General features: G+C 36.7%; 1 protein-coding gene across 1 annotated transcript in view; it reads left to right on the top strand.

The window, feature by feature from the left end:
- The window catches only part of EMB2458 (FtsH extracellular protease family), a 462,403-nt gene extending 452,949 nt beyond the window's left edge, over positions 1 to 9,454 (top strand). Inside the window, exon 19 of the mRNA XM_089395178.1 lies at positions 8,906 to 9,454. Within this exon, the coding sequence (XP_089251304.1) occupies positions 8,906 to 8,980 (75 nt within the window). The 3' untranslated portion in view covers positions 8,981 to 9,454. The remainder of the gene's footprint in view (positions 1 to 8,905) is intronic.
- Positions 9,455 to 16,692: the final 7,238 nt, after the last annotated feature.

Here is a 16,692-nt window from a genome sequence, read left to right as displayed (position 1 = left end):
AAACCGGGTACAATATGTCTAAACTATTTCTGGGTCTTGGAGATTTCATGTGCTTTAGCCTCTCCACCAATTTTCATGGCTAGAGCACATTCGATGCTACCCCAAATCAACATTCATTAGGCTAATTAGACCCATTTGAACTATTGGAGGCTCATATAAATACAAGTGAGGCCACATTTGTAAAGCATCATCACTTGGATTGGATTCTATCTCTTCTTGAGAATTTCGCTATAGTTATTGGAGGACGAATTGGATAATCTTTGATGCATTTTGGCATTTGGAATCTTATCTTGGTCTTGGAGCTTCGGTTTTGTCTCTCTTTGATGATTGGATATATTCGCTATACTTGGAAGTTGTATTTCATGTTTTATTTCTCTGTTTCATGTCACATGTATAACGTATGCAATTTTCGCTCATGGAATCTATGTTTCTGTCCTAATTGAAGTGCGAATTTGATTTTGTGAGGGTTTTGCATATGTTACATGTCTAGTATAGTGAATGAATGTTCCTAGGGGTATATTATCTCTATAATTGCCTTGATAAGCCATCAGATTACAACAATAAGAAGTATAAGTTTCTTTGGTAACCTAGTTGTTGTTTTCAAGGCCATATGAAGTTGTTGGGGAACTCCTTGACTAAAGAAACTCCAAACATCGAAATCTCATTGACTCCATTCTCCCAATAGGCTAGGAAATGGTCTATTCCTTGGTGATCACTTCAACAAACATCATTTCACCTCCCCTCTCTCTCTTTTTCTAAGCCTTAACCCTAGTGTCTCCTAGGGCATGAACCGCAATTTATTGCAGTCGTCCATTCGATGTGCGAGTTGGTCCATAGCCGCGTAGGGTGTCCTGTTGTCCCTCACCAATTTTGAGAGACTTGTCGTGGCTAGATTGAGAATTATCCCAAGCCCTAGCCCCAAATTTGTTCTTGGCCTTAGGCTTCATTGGTCAGTGGCTTCATCAAGGATCATTACATTGAAATCTCAAGTCAAACCTAATTTCTTAGGTCCTTTTCTCCTCCCTTACTTGGTCAAGACCTTTTGTTTGAAGTTTCATCTGAAGCCCTTGTCCTTGTTTGGGTCCACTAGCGTGCCTTTGCGATCCCACACATTTGGTACTCTAACTTCACAAGGATATGTTTAAGAGCCCTATACTCTTGGGATTCTTAGGTCTTCGGTATCCCCTATCAAGATATACCTAATCCCTAGGTATTCCTCTAAAGCCTTTCTTGGAGAGCCCTACACCTTGCTTCTTGAGCAAGTAATCTCTTTCATTTGAGTTTCTCCTATGAATGGGCTTTTGAAATCACTACCTCTCCATAATTGATATACCTTTCATAGTGGTTTTCCTAATACTGGGACTCTTCCCATTGGTGAAAGTCTGTAAAGAGCATGGGACATAGATTGAGGTGACAGTGGGTCTCTGTCACATTGTTGCCACTTAGTCTGGTAGTTGTCCCTTTGGAACCTTTTCTAGGACCCCTGCTAGATTGAGAGGTAACACTACTGACAAGTCGAGCTTGTTGGATTGCCACTCTTCTAGCCAATGTGTGAGGAGACTTAGGTATGAAGGATCTTTACCTATGGCAGACATGTTTGGTAAATTGATCTCCCCAAGTCTGGGATGCATGGTGTTCAACCACGTGATTACTAGGGAACATGTTGGATATGACATAGGGTGTGCAGGATTGTTACAACCTGTGGTAAATTGATCTCCCCTATGGTCGATGAGGATCAACCAGTGGATATAGGGTTTGGAGGATGTTTACCCTAGTGGTAAATTGATCTCCCTTATGGTGATTCTTCTTCTTTAGTTCGGGACACCATTGTTCACTTGAGATGAGCAGGGATGAGATGAGACGAGATAAGATATGATGCAACGATGATGAGACATGTACTTCTGAGATGAGATTGATGATGTAGTTGGAAATTCCTCCCTAGCTGAGAGGGAGTGTTGAACATTGGCAGCTAAGGGAGCAATTTCGCTATTGGAGAAACCCAACAACCCCTAAGGGGGCCCTTCTTCGACTTGAGAAAAAGTTAAATTTGCACATTGAAAAGTATTATTATTATGCTAGTCCAAGATAACATGAAAAAGGTCAAGTCGGCCTAGACAAAGAAATTGACCCTCAAACCCATATAAATATGAGTTCGTTGACCTCATTTGGGAACATCATAATTAAATCACATCATTCATCAAATGATTTGTACACTTCTGAACATTGCAGGGACAAGTTCAGATGTGCGAAGGAGAGAGAAGAGTTATGTTGACTAGCATTGACTATATGTTTTGAGCATTCTTTAACTAGCATTGACTTGAGTTGATTTGACTTGGTTTGACCAAGTTTCTGATCTTTTTTGGGAGGCCGAATTCAAGGAGGCTTTGACTGAACTTCTAGGCATACTTTGATTGGTTTGGTTGTAAATTTGAGCTAGGGTTTTACTGCAAGTTGACTTTAAAGGTTGACCAAATTGTCGGCAAAATTATTGGACTTTTTTTACTAGGTTTGACTGAGGAAGGAAGGTTGAATTCATTGTTGGTTTGACCAAACAATTCTGGGTAGCTGTACTATTGACTGTGATTGGTTAGGGCAGACCATTAACTATTGTTGACTGTACTTTTATAGGGCCGAAAATTGCAGACTGGTACTTTGACCAGATTTGAGTATATCTCTCATCTTTGAATGGCTTTTGGATTGGTTGAGTTGGAATAGTCAAAGCTTGACTTTGACTTTTTGATGGATGTACTATGTATCTCATGTTGAACATTGATTGACAAATTGAAGAAGAATTTGGTTGGTTTTTTTTCCCTAGTCTTTGACCTAAATCTCTGTGTCTCACTGATCTTGGTTGTCTTCTATTGTGCATATTATTTACTGTTCTGTTTACAATTGCTTATTGTTATTGGGTGATTAAATATAAATTGGAAAAGTGAATGCTACTAGAAGAAGAAATTGTTTAGGTGATTGTTATAGCCCAGAACATTGTGAAAAATTAACACATCTTGCCCATTCCATGCATTTTGGAGCTTTTATTTGCCCTAAAAGGGCATGTGTCATGCTAGAGAGGAGTTTCAACCCACGCATGTCGGCTTTTAGTGGCTTATTTTATTACATTGAGCTATTGGTTGGCTTGTAACCCTTTTTCTTCATGTACACTCAAAATTAAACTTGTCATAAGGATTTTAGGTTAATTATTGAGAGATTGACCAATTTTACATTTATCGCTATCAACAATTTATCGTTGCGGGTCCAACATTTAAATTATTAGCAATATAGGGGAAAATATCATAAATTATCATGAAAATACCAAAATAATCATTTTTTTTCAAATTTTTATTCTTTTAAAGCAACATCAACATCAAACAAACACATTGTCATAGAAATATGAAAATAAAACTACAATATAAAATGTATAAGATGTCAAGTGGTACATCAATCATTTATAGTAGATACTAAAATATGATATTTGTCTTGAGTCCTGATATTTTTTCAAATTTTTATTTTTTTAAAGGAAACATCAGCATCAAACAAATATGAAAATAAAAATACAATATAAAATGTATAAGATGTAGACACTGAAGTTTGAAATATGATATTTGTCATTTTGTCTTGACTCCTCAGTCGTAAGTTCTAAAAAGATAATAGCTAAACCTTAATACAAAATCACATTAAAACAAAAATATATATATCTCATGAGATGATCATCATGAGGCATCTAGATTCTTGATACTATAATGATAATCCGATAATAATACTACACTAAGAAAGTGTGGCCAAGGATTAGGTTTCCCTCGCCCTTGAGAAGGTTGTGGTTCTTATGAAATTCCTTTGTTCCTCCCTCTAATCTCTCTTTCTAGTAGTATTAAGAATTGATTTGTTTGCAATAAGGACAATGTATGGGGTAGCTATATGGAAAATATCCACATCATGCTCTGGGACTTTGGTAAAGTGGTATTTCAAGCGGGTGATTATGTGAAACATTTCAATTCCACAAAGCTTGCACCTCAACTTTGTTCTATTATCACCTTCACATAGATCAACATACTCCCACATTTGGTCCAATGGCTCTACCTTTTTGTAGAGCTCTAATCAAATTTTCAAGTTTTGGACCTACGACACAAAGCAAATGTGGAAATTCAAAAGAGGATACGAAGAGGCAAACTCTAAATGTATAGTATATACTAATCTTGGAAACAAAGAAAAGGAAGGCATTTTTTATTTACATATTTGGAACTATGGATATGGTATACTGGAGTAAATCTCCACTCCAAAAATGCTCGGTTGATGGCAAAGAAAATTATGGATTTTCCTTGTTTGCTTGATGAAAAACGGTCACAAGACTCACACTACCCTCAAAGCTCAATCTTAGCACCTTTGAATACCCAAGCCATCACCTATATTCACGTTTTTCATAACTGGTCGACAATTTCCCATTGTCTTGTGATAATTTCAAAATTATCACGATAAATTAAAATGGGAAAATTATCGCGATATTTTCCAGTGATAATATCAGCAGAGGCTTTTCAGTGATGATATCATGATAATTCTAATATTATCACAATATGTGCAACACTGTGATTAACCCCATATAAGTAGAGGATCACTCCTTTTATCTTTTCATCATCACTGATGGATTTCAACCTCCTTTAGAGAGCTCGACTTAGCCTTGTGTAAACCTGCTACTTGTGGAGATGTGATCTTTTTGGTGCTATTGCTATCGGAGGTTGATTTCTGTCTTGGAGATATGTTTTTGGGATTGAAAGAAGACAATTTCATGGAAGAATTGTAAGTTATTATTGCAGATTTTTTTGTTTTTCATGTAATTAATTATTGCTAGGGTTTTCTTTCTTCCATATCTAAATTTGTATTCTTTATGGAAAATCTTGGTTAATTGTTGCATGTTAATTTTATCTTCCTTGAAATCCATAGGGGACCTTCTAGAGAGCTTCCCCTATTTAATTTTTCCGCGCAAAAAACAAAACAGCTTGGGCTTGTCACGAGATAAAGTTTGAGGTCTAAAATTTGCCTCCTAAAGAATATTATAAAATAATAGTGGAAATAATAAAATAATATTAGATTACCACATCAAGTTTTGGAGGGGAAAAACCTACTTTTTCAACTTGTATTTTTAACTTATCTCCCTACAATTTTACTCAAATTTCGAGCGGGAGGATTCGTTGGATGCGGAATTTAATTTTGCATCCAAGGAGTACCCATGTTGCATATTTTGAATGGATGCTTTGTGCAATCACGTTTTTTTCATGTATTTCACATATTTCATGTAGTAGCATTTATCGAAAGTATGCAACATGGGTACTCCTTGTTGGAAAATGTAACTATGTTCGGTCTTCATTACTATACTTGAGTTATCATGCAATGTACTTGTCAAAAGGATAAAGAAAATAATTTTTATTATTATTATTGTGACTTATTAAAGCATGGGTTTCATGCTTGGGTCATCATGTTTTAGGTCAAAGTCCCCATTGAGGACTTATAGGATTTATTCTGAGTGAATAGAGTCATTATTCTTTTAAAGAGACCCTTCTTGGGCTTTTCAATCATGTAAAAGGGTTAAGTATTGAGTCAAATATGAATTATGTAACCTCCACACCATGTCAACCTAGAAGAAGATCAAGTTGGCCTAAGGACCCTATTTGACCTCACATGGAGCCCATAAAAGCAAGCTTATTGAATTCATTTGGAGCATCAATCTCACACACAAGTTCGATTTCTATCGTAGCTGGGAAAAAGTGCGAAATTCTCTTGTAGCTAGGAAAAAGTGTGAAGTTCTCTTGTAGCTGGGAAAAAGGTGTGAAGTTTGTTGCCGAGAAGTCGAAGTGAATGCGAGTTTGGGGAGGTCTAAGGAGAAAAGGAAAATTGAAATTTTGGTGGTTCTTTTCTCTATTTCGTGCTCTAGATTGGGAGATCGAAGTCTTCCAAGTTTGTCTGATGCCGGAAGATGCCAGTTGTCATAAGTTATAACCTACTACCTAGTTGAAGTTGTTGGAAAGAGGTCGAAATTCTAGGAGGCTGACTTGGTGTGGAGAGAAGGTCTTGTCTTGGTCTACGGTGAAGAGTCTCAAAGCATACTATTGAAAGGAAAAATTTCTTGATTGGATTTTCCCCTCGAGGTGGATTTTTCCCTGGCATAGTGTCTACATCTGGTGTCTATTGTTTTATGTGTTGTTGCTTTGGTAATTGCTTGATGAACTAATGGAAAGAAGATATAAGAATCGTAATAATAAGAATTATCACAAGTAATTAATAATTATCAAGAATAAGGAAATCTTTCTGCCTTTATGATTTTCTAACAATCCTTGGATGCAAAATTAAATTTTGCATCCAACAAGTGCTCCCACTCGAAATTCGAGTAAAATTGTAGGGAGATAAGCTGAAAATATGAGTTGAAAAAGTAGTTTTTCTATTTTTTTTTTTTTATTATTTTACCTTTTTACTCCAAAGATGGTGAATAGTCCCCCATGGTTGACATCATCATATTGAATCCTGTTGGTTCTTATAAAGTTGAATTTTGTTGTACATTTTTGTTTTGAGGCCCATTTTTTACCTCAAAAATTCTCTAATGACAAGTGGAAACAAAGAGGTTTTCTCCGCTTACTCCTAGCATTAATTCCCCATTTCTTAAATTTAGCCCTAAGGACTATCAAAATAGGCACTGGCATCTTTGATGTTGGTCAAAAATCCTCAAAACATAAATATTTTCCTTTTCTTTCATTTTCTAAGTCCTTTAGGACTAATTCACAAGGCCAAATTCAATTAGGGCATCCTTAGATGAGTGTTGGAGGTAACTGACCTTGAGTTTAACCATTTTGAGCCATTTAACTCAAAATCTAGCCTTTTTCATGGTCAAATTTTCTCTAAAACGGCTGACATCATCTACTCTAAGTAGAGAAAAACCCTAACCGTTGCTAGGAATTCAACTTAGGGCTTAATTTGAGGGTTTTTCTTCTCCTTTGTTTATTGAATCTTTTGTAACCGCTTTCTTCGATGCATTTATGCCTAGAAATTCCTTTGTTGCTGCAGATATTAAAATCCTAGGTTACACATGGCTCTTTCTAGGCTTGGTGTATGATATGTTGTTCCTTTACAAGAATACTTGTGCCTTTTTCTATTAAAGAGTGTCCTCACCTAGCCCATATTTATATCACCTAAAGCCATATAATCTAGAGAACCCTTTAGGTGATCATTAGGAAACCACCCTTGTGGTGCAATTCCAGCAAAGAGCTGGAGGAAGATTGTTGAGGTAACAGTGGCAATCTCCCTCGTTGTTGCAACAAGGTCTGGCCTTTGCGTTGCGGGACCTCTCACAAGGCCTGCTTGATTTTGAGGCAACACTTTCTATTCTAAAATAAAAGATAGGACTGATTGAATAAAAATCCCTTGCAAGGGAGATGAAATATTGTGTTCATGTATAAATTAATTGATAAGATCATCTCTCTATTAAAAGTGTGTAGCAATGACCAGGTATAACATGAGAAGATTATGATATTTTCCTTAGTTTGATGTTTGTTTTCTATTTGAAAGACTTGGCATATCACCTGCTATATTTTAAACCCTTGAAGCATTCCAACAGGATGACATCTTCCTATTTGCCAGCATCATATGCTTGGAGTTTTTTCTTCTTTTTTTTCTGTTTTTTCTTTTCGTTTATTTATTGTAACTAAAGGCTAATATTGGCTTCGTCCATATTTCTATGAGTTCCTTCTGAACTCTTAACCATTTCATGGGCATCTGCTTTCAGAACTAAATTTTTTGCCCTTAAAGCATTACAACAGGGTGACATCTTGTTGTTTGCCACCATCATATAATTATAGTTCAATTATTTTAGCTTACTAAAAGGTTAACATTGGCTTTCTCAATATTTCTTATGCATTCCCTGTGAACTCTTAGCTAGTTGATGGGCATCCACTTTCAGCACCCGTTTATATTGTATCTCTTTCTTACACATCGTCATATATTTTCTTCTATGCCCAACTTGCTTTCTTCATTCATATTTTATTCGACGCACTCAGACTTGCCACTGCTCAGTGATTGATTCATCTGCCTCCCACTGTTGCTTCTTGTTAATTGTTGCTGATTGTGAACTAATTTTCTGTTCAAGTTATCCAGTGTCTGACACTTGTATTGATCTGATCTCTATTTATTTAATAGTGATGTTTCTAATCAAAATAATGTCTATCAAATATGAAAAATGTTTTGCATACAATTCACTGCACGATATTCAATAACAGGAACTATATGTATACACTTAAAGTATTGCTGCAATTAGGTTGGCTGTGTAGGATTACACTTATGGGCTGTTACATTTTTTTGTGAATCTGTGCATTAAGAATGCAGTTTGTTTTGAGTTGCTTTTTCATTGAATGGCAGCTCTTGTGGCCTAAATAGGGTGAGATACATGAGGAGTTGTCAATACATGAACGAATTGCCTTCCCCATACATTCCACAGTTGAATAGTATAGTGAAGCATTTAGAAGAGTGAAACCAAGTTTTTTATGAAGTCTACACTCTGTAGAAACAAGAAATATGCTCATTGCCTCAGTTTCAGCATTTGAATCTTGCAGAACTTTAAATGAATGTTCCATACACATTGCACCTCTTTGTTTTCAGTAGATGTTGACAATACAAAGAATATGTAAGTAATCTTGCATTAGCTGTGTTCAGAACTGCTATGGATTGTTTAGCAAATGGGCATGCCCGATTGTACTGTAGTGTGTATAGAAGAATTAATTGATAGCCACTCTGATGAACAGATAAAACTAATTGTATTTAGCCTTGTATTTTAGCACTGTGGCAAATTAGTTCATAATATAACCTTCTTTAACTTTTTTGTTCTTTCTATGGAAACTAATTGCCATTTCTATTCTTGCATTTGTATATATAGCTTGCTGCAGAGATGTCTACGAATGGTACAGGCCGGTTTTCTGGATCACCACAGTTTTCAGCCTCTGGATTTTGAAGCCTTCCATTCAAGTGTAGCTTCATATTCAGTTTTGTTCTTCAAAGATTTTTATACACAACGGCTTGAAATATATGTAGAGATCTTGCAGCAACCATGACTATTATAACAAACTTTTTGCAGGTGTCCATTTTTTCTATGTTAATTCTGCTTTATGGGATTGAAACATCTTTTGTAACAATATAGGTGTCAATTCCAACCATTGTATCTTCGCCATTTCCAAAGTTGAAAGAAAACAACGTCCTTCAGAGTTTTGCATGTGAAATAGGAAACATGGGGCTGGGTGCAGGCTTTACTTATGTCTTTTCAGATAACTTTATTCCCAATCACCATTCTCGCCATGCATGCGCAATTGGAAATTCAATATTCATCCTGTAGGTTATTGATTTGAATATGCCAAATCAGATGGATTTTCATATTGTATGCTTTGTTTCTGAGATGATAACGGGGGCTGGATATTTTTCATTGGATCCAGTATCATTGTCTGTTAGTGTTATAAATTGCGAACTGTTGGATTTTAAAAGCCACACATACATGAACATAACACAAATGGAGTCTCAATATATAAGACATTGAATTTTATTAACAATTGTGTATTCATTATACAAGAGGGAATCTTATCTTTCATGCAACATGTTGGCATCTATCCTTCCATATCTAAATTTGAGAGCTGTTAGGTAAAAATCTAGCAGGCCTAGTGCAAAACCTCACTGGGCAACCTAGGTCTTATGGCAACAAAAGATTTGCCACCACTGTCACCTCAGCGGCCTCTCTCCTGTCATTTTGTGGTGGATGTTATCCCTGCAAAGGAGGCTTCTTGGGCAAGGCTTAGAGGTTAGATGACTAGGTTTCCCCACTAACACCAATGGACAAGAAGAAGGCTCTTATAAACTGAGCTTTTTGTGGTATTCATATTTATAGCGTGCAATAGCATATAAAAGCAAGAAAATAGCATTCGAATGATAGATTCAGCAAGGGATCACAAGCTCTCAATAGGTAAGCAAGGGATAAGGAATTTTTTAGGTTTTTATGGGTTCAAATGCGTAAAAAAGAAATAAATATATAGACATCATTGTACTTTTGGGGTGACAAATGCAATTAATGCAATATTTTGCCTATTGGATTTATTAAATGTTGATTTTGTGAACATGACAATAACATATAAATGGGAAGTTACCATAAAATGCAAATTAAAACCAAACCCTAACCCCAGTTACCAAAAAATAAGGAAAAGAGGTTAATTTACAAGTTGATCCCACAACTAAACTTGTGCCTCTATTCAATTGGGATATAATGGAGTCAAAGAGGGAAAGGTCAATGATAGAAGGACTTGGATGAAGTGGGTGGAAGACTTAAGTATCTTCTCTTGGAAACCCTACTGACTTTTTGTAGTAGGAGACTTAAAGTCAAAGAATGCATGCAACAAGTTTCTTTGAAGGATTCCTTAATGGCAAATTTTGCCTAACATATAGAAAAAGGATTTCATTAAAGATTTTGCATTTTTTAATATGGCACAATAGAAACCCTAAATTCATAAAAATTGCATGCAAAATGGAAGAAAAATGACAATAAACTTACACCATTCAATCAAGAAACACTTTGTCAATCTGAAGGTAGTCTCACCATGCAAAAATGTCCCTCCCTAGACAATTCACTCCATTCCACATGGTTCATCTTATTTATGGCAACTAATATTTTTCTTGGATTTCTCTCTCTGAGAATTGTAGGATTGGTCTAAAGGTCATCCGATTATGACATGTTCAAATGAAGTTATGAATTTATTTATGTGTAGGAATTTACAGGGTGAGTTCCTCAGACAGAACACCAAAGGACACCGCTCACAAACAAATCAGAGATCAATACACCAGTATTGTTGATGTGGTTAAAACCCTCTAAAAGGGAAACAGTTCACGGCTTGAGCCAACGCACTTCAGGCAATTTATTAATAAAAGAATGAAAATTTACATAAGCTTCTCTCATGAACGGTTACCCTACAAATGACCCTCCATGCTCTTTAAATAGAGATCATGGATCAATCAGGTGTTAAGCCACGAATCAAGTGTCGGTAATACCAAGGAGAGAATGAACCGTTGGATCACTACATATCGTGACCATCGGATTGTAAGTTACAAAAGTACATAGTAAAAAAACACACTTTACCTAATTCTACACTAGACCAAGTTATACTTAACTATTTCCTATGTGTCGGAATATCCTAACATCCCCCCTTAAGAACAACTTGGGATAGGATTGAAGGATGTACAAATATGACACAATAGAAGGAAGGAGGCACTAGAGCCTATCCCCCCTTAGTGACAACTTCCTGAACTCCAACCATAAATCGAAGTTTAGTAAACTTCGCCTCTGTGAGAGCCTTTGTAAGGATGTCTGCAACTTGATCATTTGTTGAACAATATTGCACTTCAAGAACATGGTCGTGAATGAGCTTTCTGATGAATTACATGTGCAGTTCAATGTGTTTGCTGCACTGATGTTGGACTGGATCTTTGCATAGTTGAATGGCACTTTGATTATCACACCAAAGTGTAGTCGGATGTTGTTGCTAAAAGCCAAACTCTGATAGGATCTAACAAAGCCACAATGCTTCCTTACTAGCTTCTACAACAGCACGATACTCTGCTTCTGCTGAAGAAAGAGAAATGGCACTTTGTTTCTTGCAAGCCCATGTAATAGGTCCTGAACCAAGAGTGAACACATAACCTGTAGTAGACTTCCGATCATCAGGGTCACTAGCCCAATTAGAATCAGTGAAACCAACCAATAGAGGAGATTCTTCTGCACTGTAATGAATCCAAAACTGGATTGTACCTCAAACGTAACGAGGTATTCTTTTCGCTACTTTCCAATGACTTTCATGTGGGTTTTGCATAAACCGAGCAATAAGGCCAACAACAAAGGAAGGTCAAGATGAGTATGGGTCAAATACAAAAGTTTTCCTACAAGTTGATGGTATAAGGTAGCATCAACTTCAGGGGAAGTACAAGTGACTGAAAGTTTGGCTCCAGACTGAAAGGGAGAAGGGGTTGGCTTACAGTCTTCCATGTGAAAATGGCATAGAAGATCACATGCATACTTGGGCTGGGAAAGGGAAATACCTTCCTTGGATTGCAAGACTTGAAGACCAAGAAAATAATGCAAGTGTCCTAAGTCTGTCATTTCAAACTTCTTTTTAAGGTTAGACTTCACATGGTTGATAAGGTTGGGATCACTACCAGTGAGGATAAGATCATCAACATAAAGAACAAGAATGACGAGACTGGCCCACTTTCTTGGTGTAGACAGTATTGTCAGAATGACACCTAGAAAAGCCAGATTCTAAAAGAAAGCTATCCATTTTGGCATACCAAACCTGAGGAGCTTGCTTGAGACCATAAAGGGATTTCTTAAGCCGACATACAAGGCTGGAGTCTGTTTGTATAAATCCAATAGGTTGTTCCATATAGATTTCTTCATGCAAGTCCCCATGCAAGAAGGTAGATTTAACATCCATTTGATGGACTTCCCATTTGAAAGAGGCAGCAAGGGAAAGAACAAGGCGGATAGAGTTCATTTTGGCAACAGGGGAGAAGGTTTTAGTATAGTCAATGCCTTCAACTTGTGAAAATCCCTTAGCAACAAGACGAGCTTTATGTTTATCAACTTTCCCATCTAGTCCACACTTGGTTCTGCAAACCCATTTGCTCTAACTAGTTTTCGTCCCTTTGGTAGAGGAATAAGATCCCATGTATCATTTGCCAATAATGAACGATATTCTTCATTCATAGCTACGTCCCAATCTGGATGGCCTGAAGCTTCTGCAAAGGTGTCAGGATCATAATTTGTTGAAGCTTGAGCCAGTAAAGAAGAGGCTTTATCGAATTGAGAATGTGTACGTTGTTGATCTGTAGGATCATTAACAAGATCACCTGTTGCATTCCGAGTAGCATGGACCCATTTTGGAAGCTGAGGAGCTGAAGGAGGACTTTGAGAAGGTGGGGGGAAGATTGTCATTCTCGCTTTCATCATCTGAAGAAGAAATATTTTCAAAAGTAGAAGAGATAGAGAGAGGTGGCACATCCACCGAATTGGGCTCGTAGGCCGATATATTTTCAGCAAACTTTACATCTCTTCTAATGATAACATTTTTGGACTTAAGTGGAATAAGTCTATATCCTTTGACATCTTCAGAATATCCAACAAAAACACATTTTTCACTCTTAGGTTCTAAAGCTTTATGTTTCTCATCTGAAATATGGGCCCATGCTTCACTTTCAAAAACACGAAAGTGACTTACATCTGGTTTAATTGAGCTCCATGCTTCTTTTCAAGTGATATTCTTTAAAACCTTAGTAGGACTGCGATTTATTATGTAATTTGCACAGAATTGCTTCTGCCCAAAAATTAAGACTAAGTCCTTTAGATTGAAGCATACAATTAGCCATTTCCTTTAAGGTGCAATTCTTCCTTTCAGCTACACCATTTTGTTGTGGAGTATATGGAACAGTATGTTGCATTTGAATTCCATTCTTAGTGCAAAAGTTGATGAATTTGTTGTTAACTATTCTCTGCCATTATCAGATCTTAGCTTAAGAAATGGATGTCCAGATTGTTTTTCAACAAAGGCCTTAAAGGCCAAAAACATGTTAAATACTTCACTCTTGAGTTTTAAGAAGTATACCCAAGTGCATCTGGAGAAATCATCAATGAAAATTAAGAAATACTTGTAGCCAAAGAATGCAACAACTAGAAGTGGACCACATAAATCACTATGCACAAGCTGTAAAGGGGATGAGGTGTGCCAAGAGGCACGTTTTTCAAAACTATCTCGATGATGTTTTCCGAGTACACATCCAAAACAAAGACCATCTCTACAAGATACCGTGGGAAGACTGGTCACCATATTTTCTTTACATAGATTCTGAAGGGAACGATAGTTTAAGTGACCAAATCGCTCATGCCAATGTTTGCTCACTTCACCGTTATGAGCAACAAATACTGAGGGAAGATTTGATGACCCAAAGTTGTTAAACTTATACAACTTTGTAGAATCATCAGCAATGCCAATAGCTAAAATCTATCTAGGATCTCTCAGGTCCTTAATTACAACATTGTGAGGTGAAACTTCAACGATTTTACCTTCACCTGAATGAGTTATTTGATATACAGATAGAAGGTTGCAGGATAAGGTTGGAACACATAATACATCATTACATTGACCATTGTCTATATGAATAGTTCCAGTCCCTACAACACTAAGAGATCTATCATCACCAACATATATATGTTTGGTGTTACAATCATTTAAAGAAGAAAACATGGCTTTGTTTTTTGCCATGTGATAAGAAGCTCCAGAATCAATGAGCCACTCATGAGAATGAGAAGAAGAAGATACATTTAGTGCATAGCCAGACCGAGATGCTTGACAACCATATGCAAAAAGTGCTAGTCCTGAAGATGAAGTTGAAGTTGAAGAGTGCTCCAAATGGATGTTATGCTTTTTTCATTGTTGCTTCCAAGGCTTCCATCTTCTTAAAGCATTTGGATTCTAAGTGGCCATCTTGATTACAAAAGTGGCAATGTCTATCAGTGTTCTTCCCTTTGTTTTTATTTTCCTTATCATTTTGTTGAAATGATTTTTCATTTTGAGACTGGAATTGCTTAGGACCCTTGTTTCGTTTAGGACCATTCCTTTTAAGATACGAATTCGTAGGATTCTTTGGATTTGGTTGCTGCTGAGCGGCTAAGGCTTTCTTAGAAGAATTTCCAAGATTAAGAAAACCAAGATGTAAGAGTTTTTCCTGTTCTCTTATTAAAGAATCACAAAAGGAATCAAAGGAAGGGGACTTGTAGGCTTGTCCTTGAGAAATGAAGGCTTCTTTTATAGAATGGAAGGTGGAAACAAACACAGAGTAGGCTGGTCCTAACTTAGTAAGAATGGAATAAATAAGGTTACTATCTTCTTTCTTAACCTTAATACCTTCCAAGAGAAGTCTAAGGGTCTTGAACTTGAACAAAAAATCTTCAATGGAAGAAAATTTATGGGGGTCCAATGTAAGCAACTCATTTTCGAGTTGATGGGCTCTAAGTTCATTTTTAATTCCAAAAACTTTAGTGATCTATTTCGTTGCTTCATCAGGAGTATCAAGTTCTTCCATATGGAATCTAAGATATGGAGAAATAGACATCTCTATCAACCCACGTGTTTGATCTTGCCTATTTTCCCATTTAACTGCCTTATCTTCATCTTTTTGTTTGGTTTCTTAGCCTAAGGCTATTCTGTAAAGACCTTCTAAGTAAATCCACAATGTAGGACCACAATTGGAAGTAGTCGGTGCTGTCAAGAATAACTTGGCATGTAATTTCCATTTTAACAAAAACTAAAGCTATAGATGTTGAAACTAAGTGTTCCAATGGAAAGATCTCGAAATATTAGGCTGATTAAAAAAAACAGCTTTGAAAACGGCTTCCGGATTAAGAAGTTATGCCTTTTTGAAGAAAAGTTGTTGAAGATGCTAACGAAGTGCGGGAATGTGTGGAAATGAATGATAATGTTATATTAAAAAAAAAATTGTCTCCTTTCCAAACTTAATCTAATAAAGTAGCTTTGGACCAAGAAGAATTTGAACTCAGGTTTTCTATTCTCATAAAGTAGCTTTGGACCAAGTGAGCTAGATTAAAAGGCTAGTAATTTTTGAAAAAAAGGAAGGGGTTTTTTTTTTTTTTTTTGAGTAGTCATTGAAGCTTTGGGTTGCGTGCTTAATTGAGAAAGCTCTTTTTCCCTACAAAACAAAAAGCACAAAACCCAACACGGACAAACAAAAAAAACAAACCTTGCGGCTTGAAGTTAGCTTTCCCCGGAAACTAACTATTTTTCCTCAATGTTTCTGATTTTCCGAGATCACACTAAGGCGCGGCAGAAAAGAGCATAAGCATGAGAAAAATCCTTCCTCTTTGTTTCTAATTTTCCTAGATCGCACAGAGTCGCGGAGCAAAGAGCATACGCAGAAATGAAAGGTATAGATCGAGTAATAAAAAAACACAGACCTAAATAAACCGAAATAAACAGAGAGAAAATAACTAGAAACTGCAAATAAACATTGTATACCTCCAGATCTTAAAAATGACGTAGCTAGGGCTATCAGAAACCTTTTCGCGTGAAACGAAAGGGATTCCTCACTAGAACAGATACTCCTAACACGATAGAGCAGTCCTCTTTGCCCGAAAGCAGTTAGAAACAGTAGATCTAGGAAACGACAGTTGGATGCAGTTCTACCAGCTTCAGAGTTGAATCACCAACGGATGCGACCCTCAAATAGCTCTGATACCATGTAGGAATTTACAGGGTAAGTTCCTTAGACAGAACACCAAAGGACACCGCTCACAAATAGATCAGAGATCAATACACCAGCATTGTTGATGTGGTTAAAACCCTCTAAGAGGGAAACAGTGCACAGCCTGAGCCAACGCGGCCACTTTAGGAAATTTATTAATAAAAGAATGAAAATTTACATAAGCTTTTCTCATAAACGGCTACCCTACAAATGACCCTCCATGCTCTTTAAATAGAGATCATGGACCAATCGGGTGTTAATGAAAATTTACATAAGCTTTTCTCATTAACGGCTACCCTACAAATGACCCTCCATGCTCTTTAAATAGAGATCATGGACCAATCGGGTGTTAAGCCACGGATAAAGTGTCGGTAATACCGA

Source organism: Pinus tabuliformis, chromosome 1_2 (assembly GCF_031772625.1).
Source record: "Pinus tabuliformis cultivar Carrire ecotype Pingquan chromosome 1_2, CPIR1, whole genome shotgun sequence".
In the NCBI taxonomy this organism is placed as follows: domain Eukaryota; kingdom Viridiplantae; phylum Streptophyta; class Pinopsida; order Pinales; family Pinaceae; genus Pinus; species Pinus tabuliformis.
This window is presented reverse-complemented; position numbering and strand designations above follow the sequence as displayed.